At 34.2% G+C, this 23,642-nt stretch overlaps 3 protein-coding genes across 3 annotated transcripts in view; all 3 read right to left on the bottom strand.

The window, feature by feature from the left end:
* Nucleotides 1–299, bottom strand: part of LOC110262460 (disease resistance protein TAO1-like) — a 9,164-nt gene extending 8,865 nt beyond the window's left edge. The window contains exon 1 of the mRNA XM_021108304.1: nt 232–299. Coding sequence (XP_020963963.1) covers nt 232–299 — 68 coding nt within the window. The remainder of the gene's footprint in view (nt 1–231) is intronic.
* Nucleotides 715–3,417, bottom strand: LOC107614049 (putative disease resistance protein RGA1; the record flags this gene model as incomplete). The annotated part of the gene is given in 1 exon segment (XM_016316273.2): nt 715–3,417. A coding segment is annotated over 1 exon segment (2,570 nt), but the record flags the coding sequence as incomplete, so codon positions are not given.
* Nucleotides 16,493–23,155, bottom strand: LOC110265344. The gene is made up of 4 exons (XM_021108303.1): nt 23,108–23,155; nt 22,798–23,043; nt 18,862–18,910; nt 16,493–17,500 (listed from the first exon to the last, which is right to left on the bottom strand). Exons 1-4 carry the CDS (start codon nt 23,153–23,155, stop codon nt 16,725–16,727), a joined length of 1,119 nt encoding a protein of 372 aa, XP_020963962.1. The 3' UTR covers nt 16,493–16,724.

Here is a 23,642-nt window from a genome sequence, read left to right as displayed (position 1 = left end):
TCAATATATTTAATTAAATTAATTAATATAATATATAATAATATTTTAAATATTATTTTCACATAAAACATCATTATGTAACATAGATATAATATCATTATTGGTGACTAATCTATATATTGCATATTTGCATCAATTATTATATCTAAAGACATATAGTTCGAAGTCAAAAGAAGCTATATTTTATATCTAATCAATATTTTGCTATGCTTTTGCGATGCACCTACTCACCTGGTGATCATCACACCAAATAAAATGCTATTGCCAATGAGCTTTAGCTCACATGGCATATTTCCCATTTCTCACTTTAAAGGTCTCAGGTTTAAACCCTATCGGTTGCAAACAAGGAAAAAATGTGGTAAGTGTGTGAAGAATGTGTGGGTGTGTTGTGTACTTAAGATTGTGGGTTATCCAATTCATGGTTCCACAATTTCAATTACCAGTGCTAAGTATTTACTCAAGTATGTTTCAGCAACTTAGATAATGTCAGAGAATTTCATTAGAGACAACACTAAATCAGACTTCATGAATTACCATTTTGAATTACAAAAGAACATACAGAAACTTGAAAAATCACTGAAGACATATAGTTCAAAACAAAACAAGAACAATTGTGTGCATTATGGAAACTGATGAAGAAACAAAAGGCACTTTGACTCCAATCCGGGTTGTTAAGACAATTCTTTTTCATCTTCCATTAGCTATTCCCATGTGTTCCTAATGTCAGTATGCTTGATGTGAGATATCATGGGCCAGCACTCTCCAACTTGTGGCTCGTATTTTCTATATAACTCATGGCAATTTATGATTCGCAAAACTTGCAGACTTGTTAGACGGTGGATATCACTGGAAAGAGACTTCAATTTCGGACACCGGGAGATATAAAGAAATTTCAAAGAACTCAGATTCCACAGCCATTCGGGCAGTACCTCCAGCTCGTAGCAACGTGAAATCATCAAACCTTGTAACGTGCTTGCATATTGTTGGAGAGAATGAGGCAATGTTGCCATTTCAAAAAGAACAATGGTTTTTAACCTCAAGACAGCATTAGTATCCTCTGATCTATGAAGCCAATCTTCATTGCCAACACTGCTGATTCCCAAAGTTTCTAACTGAGGAAAATGCTGAGTATCAAGTGGCAAAGACTTTAGATTCGCACAGCCACGAACTTGCAAAGTTCGAAGTGTAGGCAATCTTGTCTCAACAAACAAGGACTTCAAATTATCACAATTTTCGACAGACAAATGTTCAAGACAATTCAACTTTGCAATGTCACTCTCTGGCAAAATAGATTGCTTTGTGGTTATCTCCAATCTTTGCAGGCTGATCAACTTTCTTATCTTTTTCGGTAAAGTTTCCAGATTTGAACACCTATCAAGAAGCAAAACTTGCAAATGTTGCAGCTTGCAAATAGAATTAGGGAGCCTCTTTATTCTTGTATTACCCTGAAGAGAAATATATCTTAAATGTTTCAACTTACCAATTGACTCAGGCAGAGTCTCACATGTAGAATCACTTAAATCCAAATATCGCAGGTATTTGCAGTTTAACACCCATGCATCCAAGAAAGCTTCACTGGCTCCCTGATTGTCAACTGGAAACAGAATGCTTCTCACACCTTGTAAGCTTGGCTTGATGGAATTGTAAGGCAAACCATTCTCAACAAAAGACAAATGCAGCACATTTTCTGATATATCTTGCGTGTTTGAATTGACCAATTGGCACACATCTTTTGCAACATATACTGCAAGATCATGCACTAAATCATGTATGTCAAATATATAAAAGGTGCCACAATAAAAAACATCATGAAGAAAAGATCTTGCCATTAAGTCTCTCAAATATTGATGTGCAACGTCTACTATTGTTTCATCTTTGCTTTCCAATGAAAGCAAACCTGCTGCCCCCCAAAGTGAAGCAACGCCAAAAGAAATGTAATAATGATTCTTTGGATAAAGGGAGAGCAAAGCAAAACATTGCCTCAAATGGGATGGCATTTCATCATAACTTAATTTTAATGCAGGTAAGATATCATCCTTTTTTTGTGGCAAATTCCAAATCTCCTTGTCTCTCAATGATTCCCACTCTTGTCTCTCGTGTTTGGAAAATAGTGAACTTCCCAACGTTCTCACCGCTAAAGGAACTCCTTTGCACTTGTCTACGATTTCTCTTCCAATCCTTATCAAATCTGGATATTTTCCCTCTTCTCCTTCTTTAAAAGCCCATCTAACGAACAAACGCAATGAATCCTCGGGAGAAAGACTTTTTAAATGGTGCGAGTAGGCAACGGTACCCATCATGGAAGCGATGGATGGGCTACGTGTTGTGACTATTACTTTGCTTCCTTGAGCACCCACTGAAATGAGATCTTGCAGCGCAACCCATTTAACACGATCTTCATTCCATACATCGTCCAAGACTAGGAAAAACTTTTGACCCTCAAGCATGTTTCTTAGACAATATTGCAATTGTTCAACCTCTAATTCTTTTAAATTTTGGTGGCCCGGAAGAGCACCAGTAGAAACAAAATTGCTAGCAGCATTGATGATCTTAATAATCAATTGCTTGAGATTAAAGTCTTCAGACACACACACCCACATTTTCAACGGAAAGGAGTCAGTTATCCTTTCATCATTGAAGACAAGCTTAGCAAGTGTGGTTTTTCCCAAACCTCCAATTCCCACAATGGGAATGACAGAGATATGTTTAGAGCCAGCATTGTTGTCAAGACTGGGTTCCATCAAGAGCTTTACAATCTTTTCTTTATCATGAGCACGTCCTATGACATCAGACTCAACAACATGGGAGTAAGTCATTTCCCTCCTATGCACAACTCGCCTATCAACATCAATTACTTGAAGCCCAAACTTATCCCTATCAGCCGCGACTCTGTCTAATCTCATCCTAATATCTTTGATCTGAAGAGCAAGCTTATAACGAAACACAAGTGGACTAGAACTCGAGAAGAAGCGGCCTACCTTGTCCTTGGGAGTGCCGTAGTCTCTGATGACTTGCTTGCGCAGTGTTTCACAGTCAACTTGATCAAGCACGTTCTCAGCATCATAGAAGATGAGTTTGATCTGCTTCAGCCACTCCCGCAGTTCGTGGTTCTGCTCCTGCTTCTGCTCAGCATCCAACAGCACAGCTTTCACATATGAGAGACTGCTTTTCATGTCTTGGAGGTCATCGTAGACACCAACCACCTGAGATGCTTCTTCGTATGCACGAGAAGCAAGCTTAGTTATGAGTGATTCAGCGATGCTGAAGATGAATGATTCTGCCATGATAGTTAATCTAAGAAAATATGAGAGAGTATGCAGAAGATGAACGCAGTCAGAGTCTTCAATCTCAGCAGCGAAGTCTATAAATTACAAATTTTAAAATCCAAAGTCTTCTTGGATCATTGGATGCTAATGCAGTTTTTTATTTCACTAAAGTTTAAAGAGTTAACCAATCACATATTAAGAGATTAATGTAATTGGCGGAAACACGCCATCATCACATGAAGCAAACTCAAGTGTCTTTAAAATATTCGTTAAACAAATTATTTAAAAATGTTAAATTAATATCACAATTCATAACATTATATATTTATATGTATTTTCAAAAGACTAAATTACAAATTGATATTCTTTTTTCATTATTATTTAATTATTCGTATGAATACTATGGGCACATTTTAACTAAAATGAAATCCTTTGTTTTAATACAAAGAGATAAATAATTATAGCATGACCCATTGAACTTTTCCTTTTTTATTGGATTATTAGATGTGAAATCTCCGAGCATGATTATGTGTTATACATTGCTATGCACATTTACAACATTTGGTGAACCAAGAAGGATATTACCCACTGATTTACGAGATTTGTTTTAGATAAATAAAATAAATATTTTAACTATGGAAATAGATAATTCGAAGAATTTTTATTGATTTTTGTAACATTACTTACCTAGTTTACAAAATAAATAAAATAAACATAGGCGTATTTTATTTACACTATAAACGAAATAAGACATACTCAGATCGTATTACATGTGCACACATATTATGTGAGGAAGAACGAACTTCACGTATCTCGTTTATACAATATATGAACAAACTAATTTTGTTTATTGTGTAAACGAAATATAGTAAGATAAAAATCAATCAGTTATAAAAAGATCTTCAAATGTTGGTATTCTCCACAAACATCTCAATCCTTCTTCTTTTTCGTTTTTCTTCGAAAAATTTAGTAAAAATGTCTAGTACTGACCATGAAGGGCCTGACACCTACGATCACCTCTACGTACTCCCATGTCGGACGCCGGTACCAAGTCTAGAAGTCACGCAAGCACTCACCCACTGGCTCTCCGTATGTGCGTAACCCGAGGTGATAGCAACATCCTGCAAGGTGATAGTGCACTCATCCCGTGGTAGGTAGAAAGTGTGGATCTCCGGACGCCAGTGCTCAACGAATGCAGTGATTAGGGAATTGTCAAACACGAAGTTTCTGAGCTGTACCGTATCGCCAAACCCAGCTTCTCTCAGGCAAGGAACAATGATGTTCGACGGTGCAAGAATGTGACTCACCCACCTAGATAGTAGCAGGCCAGGCTTCTGTTTAAAAATAAAACTTTTTAAAAATTTGGATTTCAACTTAAGTTCTCTAACATTATAAACATTTTAAAATTAACAATAAGTAATTTTTATATTATTAGACATAATAATGTCAATATATAACAATTATAAATACGAAAAAAAATTAAAAAATTCTACCTGCATATTGCAAAAAATACTTTTTTTACTAAGTATTTTGTCTTCGAATAAACTTAATCATAATATTAACATAAGTAATTAATTGTCTGAATATTCAAAATGACAATAATATTAACATATTAAAAGAAAAATAACACTAATAATATAACACATATATTGATATAAATAATTCTGACAAAATAATAAGTTATATATTGAGAATAGTTTAGATGTGCAATAATATATTTTTTTGGTAAAATTAAATTTCATATCATTTTAATTCAAATCACACTTTTTTCACTAATAACTACATTTTTATTATCATAAAAATAAGTACATAAATTTTCTTTTTCCACCTCTTCCTCACTCTTACTTTCACAATCTCACTTTAGATAAGTGTAACTACATTTTTCTCTTCGTGTAAATACAACGAGAAGGAAGACCTGAATTTATAAATGCGGAGGAGGTGGAGACATCTACTTCCATACATGCTTACGTGTATCTTCTTCTGTCTTTTTCACTGGTCACAAGAAACGAATTATGCATGCTGATTAGAACTTGCAGCATGTTTGACGGTGTTCGAAACATCACAAAAGTTTGCATCTTATATAAGTTCTCACTACAAGCCAAAGAGTAAGGTTGAGAGAATGAAGAGACAAATGGCCAAAATGATGCGTAGAAACAAAAAAACAGCCGTCTTTGAACATCAGCAACAACATATCAAGAATTTTGGAGGAGGAGGAGATCTGCTTTGCAGGTGAACGTGGAAGATCAAGCTCATCATAATAATAATTATGATGCTCCTCCTGGTTTTGATGTTCGTTTTAGTGTTGGCAAGATTAAGATAGAGCCTTTTCTATAGATGTTATATATTATGTTATGTATGTTCTTCATTTCCTATTTGCTATTTGAATTCACAAGTTCATTAGTGTTTAGTTATGGGTTTTAATTGTCATGGTTATGGAGTTATATATATGTATTATTAATTATGTTATATTTTGTTGAATTGTGTGGTTTTAGTGATATTATGTATGTATTTGGACATTGGTCTTTTATATGAATTATTATGTTTAACTGAATCGTGGATTCGAGTTATGTTTATATGAATGATTAGAATGATAATGACGATATTGATTTTGTTCTTCTGTAACTCTTTAATGGCAAAAATATTGATGGCAGTTTACAGGTTAATAAATAGTAATAAATCTTTTAAGAAGATCGAGAATTTAATGAGATAATAGCAATAAATTAGAGTGAAAATGTTATTCAATGTTTATTTCTTTTAATTATTTCCATTCAAATTCAATATTGGAGGAATGAAAAATGTGATATATATAATTATTTTTTTAAATGGTGCCTTTCAGTCACTCTTATCAAGACCCTGAGCCCAATCACCCCATTCCTACCCTTTGTTCAGACTTGACCTACTTAGCTACGTAGAGACTACTCGCTACTCGTCGCCTGTAAACTCTGTAAAATTAGTGAATAATTAGTCAATAAATTAATTTTTAACAAAAAATATTAGAAATATGAATTTTATAGTTTAATGAGATAGAGCTAATTAAAATAAGAATTTTGACACTAATTTTAAAGAATTTGGCCCAAGATTAGATCAAACAGACCAAACCGATCAAATCGAGCCCAAAACCCAAGTATATAAGCCACACTTCAGCCTTTTCTTCCCCAAAGGATGAGAATCATGCTGAAGGGGGCTGAAAAGGTGAAGAACACACAAAACACTCACTTAGATATTCAATCCAACGTAACTTTTGATCCGGAGCTGCGATCGCTGCACCGTTTGCGGCCACGCGTCTGCAGTGTTGAGTTCTACAAAGTCCAATAGATAAGAAAACCACATTCCCAGTTTCAATTTCTTCTTCTCAAATCCAAAAATGTTATGGTCTTGGTTGTTATGATTTGTGGTTAATTTGATGTTTTAGGGCCAAATTGACTTGAGAAATTAGTGGGTCTTGGCATCATTGAGGCACATACAAGGTAAGGATCCTCAACCCTAGTAAATCCCTTAGTTAATTGTAATTTTGGTATTAAGTGTGTATGTATGGGTTCAATGATATGATATAGGTGTTTATATGTGTAAATTGGAGCTTAATTGTGTATGTTGGATGCTTGGTGAAACTTTGGAGGCTGAATTTTGGTGGTGGAACTTGTGAGCTTGCCTTGTGGGGTTGTCTTAGGTTATACGAGAAAATCGACCAAGGTATGGTTTTGATTTTTTGTATTTAATATATAATGTCTTATGAAAACTTAGGCTAGATGACCATAGGATAAGTGGGAAAGCATGAATATGTTAATTGCTTAGTGCCTTGATGATAGTTGTTAAAATAGGTTGGGCATTGGTTTAGTGATTGATGTTGGTGATGAAAATAGAATGCTATATGATGATTTAATGATGATTAACAAGGTGTTAAGAATGAATATGTATATGTGATGAATTATTGATGATCTTGTTGGTTAATTGAGAAATTTATGTATGAGATTGTGTAATATTGAGATATGGTTGATTGTGGTAAGTTGTGGAGATTGTGGTGCTTTAAATGGTATATTGTGGTGCTATTTGTATGAGTGGAATGTTGGTATTGAGTTTGATTTTGGTGAAAATAGAGGTTTAAGAACTTTTGTGAAAAACTAATTTTTGGCCAAACTTTGGCAAGCCATAACTCAGCTTCTAGACTTCCAAGTTCTTTTCAACTTATTTCATATGAAAATTAGATTCGTGAAGTTTACGTTGTTCAAAGAACGAATGCAAAATATTTTAAAACGAGAAAGTTATGTGCGCTGGAAGTTTGGTGTGCAAAATTGAAAATTTTGTAGCACTTAGCGTTTTTTACCTATTCTGCAGAGCTTGCGTATGTGACCACTGCACATGACGTGACCAACCCTTTTGAGTTTGGCATCTCGCATACGCAAGCAGGGTGCATGCGTGCGCCAGCAGTGATTTTGAGGGGTTGGGTACGCAACCACCTGCACGCGACGAGACCAACCCTTTCGGGTTGGACATATCGTGTACGCGAGCAAGGAAAAATACACTCCCACGGCCACACATACGCGGGACCCTTGTTTTCAACAAACTTAATTTTATCATTTCAAACCTAATTTCGAACCTCAACCTCTATTTTTACTCTTTTAGCCCTAAACCTTAGTTATGTGTTGATTGATGAGAAGAAGTTAGGAGGGGTGGTAACTTGGAGATGAAGAAAGCTTGAGAAGTGATGAATTAGGTATGAGGAGATAGGTTGCATAAATATATACATATATATACTTCTTATATTATAAAGCCGACTAAAGAAAGGAATGAATGTTACATCTGAGCACTATTTTTTGAAAGTGCGACCCCAGGAGATGGTGGAAGGTGAGGATCCCCTTCTTTGTTCCTCCTGGTATTGTAAAATCGCCTCCAGCAAGATAGTGGGAGGTTAGGATTCCCTCCTTTGTTTCTCCTGAGAATATGAGAATGTACCTCCTGGGTAGACGCAAGGGTTGTGGTTCTGCCCCACTTGCTCCAGGTTGGTTAGTATAGAGGCTCCCCGAGTAGATGCAAGGGTGTGGTTCGCCCCACTTGCTTCGAGTTATGGTGAATTATGTATAAAAAGTGCAAATATATGATGATAAATGATGTTATGGCTATAATGGATGATTATGAAATGATTATGAATGACAATGAGGCGTTTTCACTTATTTTATCTGAGATACGAGTTTCCCTGGGTAAAGGGCAGTGGCTTGCCATCACGTGTTCCAGGTTGAGACTCGATACTCTGTTGACCCTACATCGTAAGGGTAACCGGACACGTATAAATTCTCGGAAAGGATATCCCCCAATGAGCAAGATTTATATATGAGAAAAAAGCTATGCATAGACTCTTGCGGATGCGCGACGAGGGATAGTCCAGGGTTTAGCAGACGGACTTGTCGGGTTGGCTTGATAACTGACAGATGAGACTCATCAGCCATAGGACTGGCATACATCATATACATATATTTGAATTGCTTGTTCATGCTCTAATTGGGAGTGCCTATGTGATTTTAATATGCTTATTTGTCATATGTGTTATCTGCATTACTTGTATCCTAATTGTGATTGTCATTGTCTGCTTGCTTATCTGTGTGATTCCACCGGAGATGGAGGTTTTGGAGGAAAGTGGATAATGGAGGGTTAGGTTAAAGTTTTGGTTAAACTTAGGAAGCCTTAGAGAACCACCCTGATTTATAGTTTTTGTTTAAATTTTTAAGTTTTGTAATCTGAGTGTCGGCGTTCTAGGATTTCTTCTGGCTTTTCCAGGAACTTATATCTTATGTATGCGGCACATTTACCATGTTGAGAATCCCCGGTTCTCATTCCATACGGACATTTGTGTTTTTCAGATGCAGGTCGAGAGGCACTTCGCTAGGCGTCTGGAGTTCTCTGCAGCGAAGTGGGCTTTTGGGATTTTGATATTTTGTTCTATTTTGCTATATCGATATGTATAGACTCTCCTTATGTATATGTGCTTTACTTTTGCAACTCATAGAGGTTTATGGAGAACTAGGGTCTCTTTTATGTATTTTTGGGTTATGAATTTCTATATGTATGTATATAAATATTCTTCGACCAGCCTTAGCTTCGCAGGCTGAGTTAGGAGCTTGATTATTCTGTACCCTTGACCTTCTTTTCTCGCTTTCTATACATATATGTTCATGTACCTTAGCTTTCTTCGTACGCAAGTAATCCTTATTCCTGAGCGTTGCACTTTTAATTTTACGATTTTTGCTTTACCTATTCTTCAAGGCTCCTCGTATACTACGTTCTTTCAATTATATATATATTATTTTAGAGGTCGAAATACCACACTAGCTTTGTTTTATGACTTAAGCGTAAAGCTCTATGTGGTAGGGTGTTACATTATGGTATAAGAGTAGTTCGTTCTTGTAGAGCCTGAGGAACGGATTGACTATGCTTCTGAGCATACTCTGAGTCATGTTTATGTGCTATTTAGGATATCTAACTGATATACATAGCATAAAGTTCATGAGCATGCATTTGAAACTTTGAAGCACTAGACTTGAGTTATTGAGACTAATCACCTTGATATCACTTGTTTGGTATGAACAAAAACCAAATGGCGTCTGGTGGGCATGGTCATGGGCGTAATTGAGGTCGTGGTTGGAGAGGTAACGAGGTAACCATATCGGTAGGGAGTTTGACCGATTTCATTACCGCTATGACGAGCGCTACTGCTGCTATTAGTGCTGTTGCTGCTAGACCTGCCGAGCGATGGGTATGATGGGACAACAAATTGGAGATGGCAACGAAGGTGGTAACTAACATGAGGGCGGAGATAATATTTCGAGCGCCGTGGTACCAATGGAGATGGTGAGTTATCCGGAGTTAGTTAACACGGGTCAAGTAATGGGAGTTGAATTGTGTGGTTTTAGTGATATTATGTATGTATTTGGACATTGGTCTTTTATATGAATTATTATGTTTAACTGAATCGTGGATTCGAGTTATGTTTATATGAATGATTAGAATGATAATGACGATATTGATTTTGTTCTTCTGTAACTCTTTAATGGCAAAAATATTGATGGCAGTTTACAGGTTAATAAATAGTAATAAATCTTTTAAGAAGATCGAGAATTTAATGAGATAATAGCAATAAATTAGAGTGAAAATGTTATTCAATGTTTATTTCTTTTAATTATTTCCATTCAAATTCAATATTGGAGGAATGAAAAATGTGATATATATAATTATTTTTTTAAATGGTGCCTTTCAGTCACTCTTATCAAGACCCTGAGCCCAATCACCCCATTCCTACCCTTTGTTCAGACTTGACCTACTTAGCTACGTAGAGACTACTCGCTACTCGTCGCCTGTAAACTCTGTAAAATTAGTGAATAATTAGTCAATAAATTAATTTTTAACAAAAAATATTAGAAATATGAATTTTATAGTTTAATGAGATAGAGCTAATTAAAATAAGAATTTTGACACTAATTTTAAAGAATTTGGCCCAAGATTAGATCAAACAGACCAAACCGATCAAATCGAGCCCAAAACCCAAGTATATAAGCCACACTTCAGCCTTTTCTTCCCCAAAGGATGAGAATCATGCTGAAGGGGGCTGAAAAGGTGAAGAACACACAAAACACTCACTTAGATATTCAATCCAACGTAACTTTTGATCCGGAGCTGCGATCGCTGCACCGTTTGCGGCCACGCGTCTGCAGTGTTGAGTTCTACAAAGTCCAATAGATAAGAAAACCACATTCCCAGTTTCAATTTCTTCTTCTCAAATCCAAAAATGTTATGGTCTTGGTTGTTATGATTTGTGGTTAATTTGATGTTTTAGGGCCAAATTGACTTGAGAAATTAGTGGGTCTTGGCATCATTGAGGCACATACAAGGTAAGGATCCTCAACCCTAGTAAATCCCTTAGTTAATTGTAATTTTGGTATTAAGTGTGTATGTATGGGTTCAATGATATGATATAGGTGTTTATATGTGTAAATTGGAGCTTAATTGTGTATGTTGGATGCTTGGTGAAACTTTGGAGGCTGAATTTTGGTGGTGGAACTTGTGAGCTTGCCTTGTGGGGTTGTCTTAGGTTATACGAGAAAATCGACCAAGGTATGGTTTTGATTTTTTGTATTTAATATATAATGTCTTATGAAAACTTAGGCTAGATGACCATAGGATAAGTGGGAAAGCATGAATATGTTAATTGCTTAGTGCCTTGATGATAGTTGTTAAAATAGGTTGGGCATTGGTTTAGTGATTGATGTTGGTGATGAAAATAGAATGCTATATGATGATTTAATGATGATTAACAAGGTGTTAAGAATGAATATGTATATGTGATGAATTATTGATGATCTTGTTGGTTAATTGAGAAATTTATGTATGAGATTGTGTAATATTGAGATATGGTTGATTGTGGTAAGTTGTGGAGATTGTGGTGCTTTAAATGGTATATTGTGGTGCTATTTGTATGAGTGGAATGTTGGTATTGAGTTTGATTTTGGTGAAAATAGAGGTTTAAGAACTTTTGTGAAAAACTAATTTTTGGCCAAACTTTGGCAAGCCATAACTCAGCTTCTAGACTTCCAAGTTCTTTTCAACTTATTTCATATGAAAATTAGATTCGTGAAGTTTACGTTGTTCAAAGAACGAATGCAAAATATTTTAAAACGAGAAAGTTATGTGCGCTGGAAGTTTGGTGTGCAAAATTGAAAATTTTGTAGCACTTAGCGTTTTTTACCTATTCTGCAGAGCTTGCGTATGTGACCACTGCACATGACGTGACCAACCCTTTTGAGTTTGGCATCTCGCATACGCAAGCAGGGTGCATGCGTGCGCCAGCAGTGATTTTGAGGGGTTGGGTACGCAACCACCTGCACGCGACGAGACCAACCCTTTCGGGTTGGACATATCGTGTACGCGAGCAAGGAAAAATACACTCCCACGGCCACACATACGCGGGACCCTTGTTTTCAACAAACTTAATTTTATCATTTCAAACCTAATTTCGAACCTCAACCTCTATTTTTACTCTTTTAGCCCTAAACCTTAGTTATGTGTTGATTGATGAGAAGAAGTTAGGAGGGGTGGTAACTTGGAGATGAAGAAAGCTTGAGAAGTGATGAATTAGGTATGAGGAGATAGGTTGCATAAATATATACATATATATACTTCTTATATTATAAAGCCGACTAAAGAAAGGAATGAATGTTACATCTGAGCACTATTTTTTGAAAGTGCGACCCCAGGAGATGGTGGAAGGTGAGGATCCCCTTCTTTGTTCCTCCTGGTATTGTAAAATCGCCTCCAGCAAGATAGTGGGAGGTTAGGATTCCCTCCTTTGTTTCTCCTGAGAATATGAGAATGTACCTCCTGGGTAGACGCAAGGGTTGTGGTTCTGCCCCACTTGCTCCAGGTTGGTTAGTATAGAGGCTCCCCGAGTAGATGCAAGGGTGTGGTTCGCCCCACTTGCTTCGAGTTATGGTGAATTATGTATAAAAAGTGCAAATATATGATGATAAATGATGTTATGGCTATAATGGATGATTATGAAATGATTATGAATGACAATGAGGCGTTTTCACTTATTTTATCTGAGATACGAGTTTCCCTGGGTAAAGGGCAGTGGCTTGCCATCACGTGTTCCAGGTTGAGACTCGATACTCTGTTGACCCTACATCGTAAGGGTAACCGGACACGTATAAATTCTCGGAAAGGATATCCCCCAATGAGCAAGATTTATATATGAGAAAAAAGCTATGCATAGACTCTTGCGGATGCGCGACGAGGGATAGTCCAGGGTTTAGCAGACGGACTTGTCGGGTTGGCTTGATAACTGACAGATGAGACTCATCAGCCATAGGACTGGCATACATCATATACATATATTTGAATTGCTTGTTCATGCTCTAATTGGGAGTGCCTATGTGATTTTAATATGCTTATTTGTCATATGTGTTATCTGCATTACTTGTATCCTAATTGTGATTGTCATTGTCTGCTTGCTTATCTGTGTGATTCCACCGGAGATGGAGGTTTTGGAGGAAAGTGGATAATGGAGGGTTAGGTTAAAGTTTTGGTTAAACTTAGGAAGCCTTAGAGAACCACCCTGATTTATAGTTTTTGTTTAAATTTTTAAGTTTTGTAATCTGAGTGTCGGCGTTCTAGGATTTCTTCTGGCTTTTCCAGGAACTTATATCTTATGTATGCGGCACATTTACCATGTTGAGAATCCCCGGTTCTCATTCCATACGGACATTTGTGTTTTTCAGATGCAGGTCGAGAGGCACTTCGCTAGGCGTCTGGAGTTCTCTGCAGCGAAGTGGGCTTTTGGGATTTTGATATTTTGTTCTATTTTGCTATATCGATATGTATAGACTCTCCTTATGTATATGTGCTTGCAACTTGCAACTCATAGAGGTTTATGGAGAACTAGGGTCTCTTTTATGTATTTTTGGGTTATGAATTTCTATATGTATGTATATATTCGACCAGCGACCAGCCTTAGCTTCGCAGGCTGAGTTAGGAGCTTGATTATTCTGTACCCTTGACCTTCTTTTCTCGCTTTCTATACATATATGTTTATGCACCTTAGCTTTCTTCGTACGCAAGTAATCCTTATTCCTGAGCGTTGCACTTTTAATTTTACGATTTTTGCTTTACCTATTCTTCAAGGCTCCTCGTATACTACGTTCTTTCAATTATATATATATATATATATATATATATATATATTATTTTAGAAGTTGTAATACCACACCACCTCTATTTTACAACTTAAGCGTAAAACTCTGTGTGGTAGAGTGTTACATTGCCCTTAGCTCATCATGGTTTAACTTCTTCCATGTCACTCCTCTCTTCGATGTCACTGATTGCTTCTTTTGTTCCTAACATTCCTTTCTTCGTCTATCGCTGTGGGCCACCGTAGCGTCTTTCACTTATGTCGTCGCGTTGCTGCCCCCACCGAATTTTGCATATATTCTCACCTTATCGCGCTTCTCTTCTCGCCTAAATGCGATCATTATTATTGTTGCATTGTCGTTTGCTATTATTGCTGCATCGTTAGAGCTACTTGTGTCTTCTGTTCCCCTCTTTTGTGGTGTGCTCTATTCCTACATTACTTCATTCATGACGGTCTTTTTTATTTAAATTTAGATATAAAAGAGGTTATACTGGAAAAATAATTATTGATTCAATTGTTTATATTGCACTGCGATAATTTTTTTAAAAATAATAAATTTCAATCATTTTAGAAATAAGGTGTCAGCAAAGAATTCATTTGGCATATTATAATTTTGTGGTGCTGTTCAGAGGTAAAAAAATATTGAAAAAAAATAGTGACTTTGGCTAATGGTACGAACATATTGAGGGACAACTAACATAGGAAGTAAATTAGGGAATTGAAACAATTTTTATGGTATTGAAAAGAGGAACTAACACAAGAAAAAAAAGAGTAAAAAAAGGAACCAACACAAAAAAATACAAAAGTGAGAGAAAATATATATAAATGTATTTGTCTCACATTCTTAAAGAAAATTTATTTATGTGAGATAAAAAATATATTATTAAAATAATGATAAAATATTGTATATAAATTTAATCTGTTGAGATTAAAAAAATCAAATATTCTCAAATCAAAAAAATAAATAAATAATAACAATCCAACTATCCAAAACAAAGTTTTGTCTCTCAAATATAATTGATACTATTAGTATTTAATAATTTTTTTATTGATTGAGATAACTTATATATATATATATATATATCATTGATTTATTTTAATTATTTTATGTAATTTAGTTTTAATTTAGTCTTATATATCTAATAATGAGTTCTGTAAAAAAAAATATTTTTCACAAATTATTATAGAATATCAATTGTACTATGCGATTAAATGGTGAAAATTTGTTGAATAATTACTCAATAAAAAGAAAAACATTATTTATACCTATATATAAAGAGAATTGGGATGGTTTTATTTGAAATTTTGTTGCTTTTTTCTCTCAATTTTTTGTCCCTCTCACACAATTATAGTAAAGAATTGAAGTTGATCTATCGGAACTATACTTGTTATCGATTCTTTAACGATTAAGCTATAATTTTTTTGTAATGAATAAAAAATAATAAATAAAGTGTGATTTGACAGATACAATATCTCAAAAAAGCCAATATTAAAAATAAATATATTAAACATTGCCAAAATATTAAAATAAGAAAAAATACTCTTAAGTTAATATATTTTTGATATGTTAATTAAATTATTAGAAACTTGATTAATATGTTTTAAATTTTAATATTATAATATTTTATATTATTTTCTTGTAAAATATTTTGTATATCAAAATTAAACACAAACTAAATATAAAAGAATACGTGTGAACATAGTTTATATTTAACAAAATAATATTCTAGTGGTATAGAAGGGCTTTTAGTAATTAACTTGGTGCAATGCACCTTTCTCTTGATACCATTTGCTTTAACCCTGAATTTCAATTTTTTTCTCCAGCTATCATGCCCAAATTTCGTGACTTTTATTATCCCAACCATGAAAATGGCATTGATGATGGTGGTGCTGTCAAGAGCTTTAACTTTACCATTTCACCTCTTTCTTCACCCAATTCTACTTGTGATAACACTCACAACTAGAAAATTACTTAATACAGACAGATTTACAGACATATTTAGTTTTTATTACAGACAGATTTTTGGTTACCGACGAAAACACCAACGGATTTTGTCCCTCTGTAAAAGTCTCGTCGAAAATTATTTACCGACGAATTTTTTTCGGTCGGAAAATTACCGACGGATTTTTACCAGTTACCGACAGATTTTTCCTCGATAAATTCTCCCCTCCATTTCCCTGAAACGTCGAACTTTTCGACGGATTTTTCGTCGATAATTAGAGACATTTTTCGACAGATTTTCCATCTGTAATTAAAGACAGATTTTCCGTCGGTAATTAAAGACAGATTTTCCGATGGATTTTTTGTCGGTAATTAGAGACAGATTCTTCGACGGATTTTTTATCGGTAATTGGCAACAGATTTTCCGTCTGTAATTAGAACTTTGGAAAATCATCTCAAACTCTGAATACTGACAGAAAATCCGTCTGTAAATCCATTAGTATGGTAAAATAGAATTTTTTTTAGATTTTTCTATTGCAAAATAAACTTTTTTCATATAAAATAAATATAAATTTAATACAAATTTTTATCTAATTTGTATTCGAATATTTATAATATTTCAAAAGATAAAGAAATTTATCGTATTGTCAAACTAAAAGAAAAGTACTATAAACAAGCAAGTCAATATAATTCAAAACATAAACAAAGTGTATTGATCATCAACTATAATTCCTAGTATATTGTTCAACCATACTAAAACTATCAGCTATAGTTCATCATCAGAATATAGCTGATAGCTCATCAGGAAGTGCTGATAGTTCATCATCAGAATCTTCAACTTCAGCTAGGAGTTCCTGTTCTTCCAGCTTCTTTTCAAGAATTTTAGCTCTTTTAATTCCTCTTTGGCCTCTGCAAGCCTACCCTCACGCTTCAATGTAAGATCCTTTCTTTTCAAAGCAACAACCTCAGTCTTGTCAATTCTGCTGCCCTTTTCTTCACCAGTCTTCGGACGAACTTTTCCAATGATTGATGATAATTCACCCTCCAAACTCAAGCTTGCTGGCTTTCTATCTTCACAATGTAGATCCATATCAGACCAACCCAGCTCTCTAAGTTCAGACATAAGATCATCCTTTTCTTTACCCGGATGAGGAAGTGACTTTGTTTTACTGCCAACCTCTTTTGGACTACCTTTGTTATGCATGTCAGACAAGTTTCCAGAAGATAACATCTTCGTTATCTTCTTACGGTTCTTCCTTAAATGAATTTCCAAAGAATCAGCCTGCCCCTCAAGTTCCTTTCCTCTCGTAAAAGATCTCAAGGCCTCCTCAGATTTCCCATCTCCTTTCAGAATTTTGTACTTCCTTTTTTCCTCCAAAGCTTGCTGACGTAACTCATCAGGAGTGGTGGATCCAACATCAATGCCCAGAATATCAGGCTTATCATTTGAGACAAATTGTTGTATGTCGCTGTCATCAATGCCCAGTATATCAGGCTTATAACTTGAAGATGATGCAGTGCAAATTGATTTTTGACTGCTGGGAGCTTTTTCCTCTCTACCAGAACCAAGAATCTGGCTTAAAACTTCATCCTCATCTCTAGAAGTTGATTTCACGTTCCCTGGATGAATTGAAGTGAATATTTGAAAATATGGAGAGTACAACTCCAGTGTAAACTAGTACACATACAAAAGATTTTGTTTTTCAAAATAAAATTGTTGCATAGATCATACACGTGATGACAGAAAAGAAATTATGATCATATAAAGAAACACACACACACAAACATAAGCGAAATGCAACATACCGCAAGGGATTCTTGCAGGTAAAATTATTCACAACCAAGAAGAAGATTCAGTGACTCACTTTTCACTTCATAAAATCGCACATTATATCAACCCGAAACCCAAACTTATATTGCATGTACATTTCACGCACAGATTTTATTTAATTGTATTGAATGTATGTATTGAATTGAAATTGATAGGTATTAAAATCAGAAATTCATAGTAGCATTCATCAAGATTAATACTAGTAGTATAGTGGAGTACATTGTATTGCGTGCTACTCTAAGAAGTCAATTTTTTTGGTTAATATTGGTTAAAATTTTTTAAATTATTTTATTTATTTTAAATTTTAAATTCTAAATCATAAATATTTAATTTTAAATTCTAAAAACTTAAATATTAAAATTAACTAAAATTTAGTTCCTATAATTTTTTTCTCTTATTATAGGATATAATATAGAAATTGAGAAATATTAAATAAACAACCTATTTTTGTAATCAAGTCTAACAAAAAATCTTTATAAATGCATAGCTCCACTTATATAAATTTTTAGTATATAATCAATTTTCAGCACTCACACACCTAATGATTCAAACTCAGATACTGGTGGTTTCTATGCAGCTTTTCCCGCACAGTCTGCTCCTTTTGGAGTTACTTTCTTCTAAAAACCAGCTGCCGGGCTTCCGATGGCAGACTCATGATTGATTTTCTTGGTAATCTTTCATATTCTTTCTTCCTTAGATTATAGATTATAACATCTCATTTTGTTTCATTGGATTGATCTTACCACTAAACCAAAAGCTATATCTGTTAGTTAAGATGTAATTCTTGTTGCTTTAACTTATTTGGTCATTATTTATTTGGATCCTGCTAAAGCAGAATACTAGCCAATAGCCGACATTATCTCATCCTTATTGATTATTAGATTTGTATCTTTCTTTTTTCTTAAGCAGTTCTCACTATAAGACAAGATTTTTATAGCTGGAAATATTTGTATGTATAGTAATGGATAGATTCTCAATCTTTATCTTTACGCCCCACCAATAATTTCAAAATGACTTTCCTAAAGCTAACTCCAAATCAATGTGTAATAACTAATAAGCAGTATTTCTATAGGAACCACTCAATTATGATGAAGAAGAAATCTGGTTATTCATTGATACTAAATTACTAATATTAACAATTATATTTTACCTTTGATTTGGAAGCTCAAGCTCTTGGATTGCCATTTTTGAGTCCCTATCTGCAATCAATAGGATCAAACTTCAGACATGGGGCATAGTTCCACTTATAATTGTGCATAGTTCCACTTATAAAAATGTGCATAATCCATTTTCAGCACTCACACACCTAATGTTTAACTTTAATTGTGCATAGTTCCACTTATATAATTAATTGCCTCCTTTCCTCCAAGTCTAAGAAGAAAGAGAAAACTGCAAAGGAATAAACTAAAAAGGAAATGATCTGATGGTGAGTTGTCTAAATTTTACATTTCAGGTAGATATTGTAAAAGGGGACCAAGTTCAGCAAGAAGGAAAAACTGGAAATAATAATGTATAATTAATTACCAGATAATTATAATTAATCCAAAAGGGAATGAAGGAATAGTGATTTATATATAGCTGATGATTAACACTCCATGTAGTCGTTCCTTTCATCGATTAACCAAAAAAGAAAACAGGAAAAATTTTAATGAAAACAGAGATACCAACAGTACTTATTTAAAGTTTTTCTGATCCAGACCTCTGAATTCAAAATATATAAACAACTCACTATAAATGATGCATAACTACCACCAGCGTAAATTAAAAAGAATAAACTATGACCATGGCAACACCCATAAGTTTCCACACCGGTAGTGAATAGAAAATTTTGATTAAAGATAAAATCTGACAAAAACTAAGTTTTATATATAAAGAATAGCTTTCCAATCTCTTAAGTCATAACATATCCAGGGAAAGTCCTATATACATATACACTAGATAATGTATTATTATTGTATTGGTAAGATGTTAGAGGATATTGGTACACAAAATTGGGTAAATACAGTCCTGGAGGAGGCAAAGACCATCACACAGTATATTTATAGACATGCATGGATTCTTAATATAATGAGAAAATTCACTGGTGGAAAAGAACTAATCAGACCAAAAATTACTAGATTTGTCACTAATTTCCTTTCCTTGAGGTCCTTAGTGATACAATAGGATAATTTGAAGCACATGTTCGCTCATTCAGATAGATTTTGGAAATATGAACATGAAGCTGTGAGCATGGTTGATGGGGACATGCCTGCTATGGATTCCATTTATGATTTTATTGACATGTTAAAACCATGATTGCAGCCCTTACCCAAAAGTGGACACGCACGATACCAACGGAAAATGTTGTGAATCAAATATGCTATTATTGAATAATTAGTTATATCCAAACATAATCCCCCAAAGAACATTATATTTTACGGGAGCAACTCCAAAAGAACTTGGAATGACCCATCTTGTTTCTGAGGCTTTTCATCAAACAGCTTATGTGCATCATTCCAAATGCTTTGATTAAATAAAAAATTCATCACAGCAACCAAAAAAATCACAAAAGCAAAGGCAAACGCTAGCTTAATCCCAAATCAGAAATGAAATCAAGCACCAATTAAACTAACACGACATGAAAATTACATTGTAATAATGGAATTCCATTGTATCAAAAACTGGAAGAAAATATAGTAGAACACAGATGATTCGGATGAAGAAAATTACTTTTGTGCAAGACGAGAGTGATGAAGTCCCAAAGGTGTTGACGATGGTAATTCAGATGAAGAATACGTGGATGAAGGCGCTGAGGAGAAAGGTTCCAGTGTGAATGGAGTGTGGAGCTCGTTTGCCTGTGAAGCTCGAGAGGAAAGGGGTAGAGTATTAGGTTTAACTCTATTTTGGACCCAAAATTTTAAATTATAAAAAGATTTTTTTGTCTATAATAATTTAATAAAATGCAGCGTTTTCGTCTATTTAATTATAGACGGATTTTTTGTTGATAACCATTTTTCACGGAAAGAAAATACTTTTTTCGGACAAAATTATTGACGAATTTTTTTTTTCGTATATAATTTATGCTAATTTATTTTTTTGGTTTCCGAAAAAATTTTTTTTCGCAAATTCTGTCTTTATTTTCATGGGATAAAATCTGTCGAAAATATCCGTCTTTAATAACTAATTTTCTAGTAGTGACCATCATTACAGTGATTCGTATCACCCGTTAGCAATCATTGGTAGTAATAAGAGTGAACCAATGAGTGGAATTAACCAACTTGACATGAATCAAAAGTTGAAAGAAAAGAGAACACGTGGATATAATAATGATGATGATGTGAATTCCAATTTCATTCATCATGCATCATCATCATCATCCAAAGGTAAAAGTATGAGTGATCATGCAGCAAAAGAGATGCTAAAAATTCATCAAGTTGAACATGCATGTCCAACGAAGGAGAGTCTAATTTGGACACAAAAAAATCTCAAAATGTATGATAATGATTTTCTCTTTAAAACAATTGATGAGTCTAGTGTTTATGAAAATTTTTTTGAGAAAGTAGTGTTGAAGCCATAAGGAGGAGTGAGAAGAGGAATAAGAATAATTAATCACAATGATAATAGTAACAAAGGACCAATTAGAAACAATATCAATCAGCAACACCATCACCACGATGATCCAGATAATAATAATCAAAAGAAAGTAATTGATGATGTTGTTGTTAACGATGGTGAGAATGGAAGAATCCAAAGCCTTCCTTACAAGAAAAATAGGCCGTACACATGTTCAAAGTGTATGGTAGTGTTTGAAACATCACAAAAATTTACGGCTCATATAAGTTCTCACTACAAGCTTAAGAGTAAGGTTGAGAGAATGAAGAGACAAATGGCCAAAATGATGCGTAGAAGCAAAAAAACAGCCATACTTGAACATCAGCAACAACATATCAAAAATTTTAGAGGAGGAGAAGGATCTGGTTTGTAGGTGAATGTGGAAGGTCAAGCCCTTCATAATAATAATTATGATGCTCCTCCTGATTTTGATGTTTGTTTTAGCATTGGCAAGATCAAGATGGAGCCTTTCCTATAGATGTTATTAGGTTATGTTCTTCAGTTCCTATTTGCTATTTGAATTCACAGGTTCATTAGTGTTTAGTTATGGGTTTTAATTGTCATGGTTATGGAGTTATTTATCTGTATTATTAATTATGTTATATTTTGTTGAATTGTGTAGTTTTAGTGATGTTATGTATGTATTTGGACATTGATCTTTTATATGAATTATTTTGTTGTGGGTGTGTGCTACTAAATTGTGGATTCGAGCTATGTTTATATGAATGATTAGAATAATAATAATGATAATGATTTTGTTCTTGGATAACTTTTTAATGGTAAAAATATTGATAGTAGTTTACAGGCTAATAAATGGTAATAAATATTTTAAGAAGACCGAGAATTTAATGAGATAACAATATTTATTATCATTTATTAGCCTGTAAACTACTATCAATATTTTTACCATTAAAGAGTTACAGAAGAACAAAATTAGTATCATCATTATCATTCTAATCATTCATATAAACATAGCTCGAATCCACGATAAAGTAGCACACACCCACAACAAAATAATTCATATAAAAGATCAATGTCCAAATACATGTATAATATCACTAAAACCACACAACTCAACAAAATAAAACATAATTAATAATACATATTTATAACTCCATAACCATGACAATTAGAACCCATAACTAAACACTAATGAACCTGTGAATTCAAATAGCAAACAGGAAATGAAGAACATAACATGATAATATCTATAGAAAAGGCTCCGTCTTGATCTTGTCAATGCGAAAACAAACATCAAAACCTAGAGGAGCATCATAATTATTATTATGATAGGCTTGATCTTCCATGTTCACCTGCAAAGCAGATCCTCCTCTTCCTCCAAAAATCTTGATATGTTATTACTGATGTTTAAGGACGGCCATTTTTTGCTTCTACACATCATTTTGGCCATTTATCTCTTCATTCTCTCAGCCTTACTCTTATTCTTGTAGTGAGAACTTATACGAGTCGCAAACTTTTGTAGTGTTTCGAATACCGCCATACACTTTGAACACATGTACGGCCTATTTTTCTTGTAAGGAAGGCTCTGGATTCTTCCATACTCACCATCATTAACAACAACATCGTCAATTACCTTCTTTTGATTATTATTATCTAGATCATCGTGCTGATGGTGCTGCTGATTGATGTTGTTTCTAATCAGTTCATTGTTATTGTTATCATTGTGATTAACTATTCTTATTCCTCTTCCTATTCCTTCTTGTGGCTTCAACACTACTTTCTAAAAGAATTTTTCATAAACAGAAGACCTATCAATTGTTTTAAAGAGAAAATTATTATCATACCTTTTGAGATTTTGTTGTGTCCAAATCAGATTCTCCTTCGTTGGACATGCATGTTCAACTTGATGGGGTTTTAGCATCGCTTTTGTGCATGATCACTCATACTTGCACCTGTGGATGATGATGATGATGCATGATGAATGAAATTAGGATTCACATCATCATTATTATCATATCCACCTGTTCTCTTCTCTTTCAACTTTTGATTCAGGTCAAGTTGGTTAGTTTCACTCATTGATTCACTATTATTACTACCAATTATTGTTAATGGGTGATGCGAATTAGTGATGGTGGTGGTAGTGTCATCACAAGCAGAATTGAGTGAAGAAAGAGGTGAAAGGGTAACATTAAAGCTCTTGATAGCACAACCACATCACCAATGCCATTTTTATGGTTGGGGCTATAAAAATCACGAGATTTGGGCATGATAGCAGGAGTGAAAAAATGAAATTCAAGGTCATAGCAAATGGTATTAAGGGAAAGGTGCAAAACCATCACCAATGCCATTTTTATGTTTGGGGCTATAAAAATCACGAGA

This window comes from Arachis ipaensis, chromosome B08, assembly GCF_000816755.2.
Source record: "Arachis ipaensis cultivar K30076 chromosome B08, Araip1.1, whole genome shotgun sequence".
In the NCBI taxonomy this organism is placed as follows: Eukaryota; Viridiplantae; Streptophyta; class Magnoliopsida; order Fabales; family Fabaceae; genus Arachis; species Arachis ipaensis.
This window is presented reverse-complemented; position numbering and strand designations above follow the sequence as displayed.

Excerpts from the sequence above, each read along its gene's own strand:
- LOC110265344 (XM_021108303.1), bottom strand. The coding sequence starts at position 23,155 with ATGTCCAACGAAGGAGAATCTGATTTGGACACAACAAAATCTCAAAAG. Across the intron at positions 23,044-23,107 it reads ACACAACAAAATCTCAAAAG|AAAGTAGTGTTGAAGCCACA; the intron begins GTATGATAATAA and ends AAATTCTTTTAG. Across the intron at positions 18,911-22,797 it reads TGTGTTCAAAGTGTATGGCG|ATAGGGACTCAAAAATGGCA; the intron begins GTATTCGAAACA and ends TATTGATTGCAG.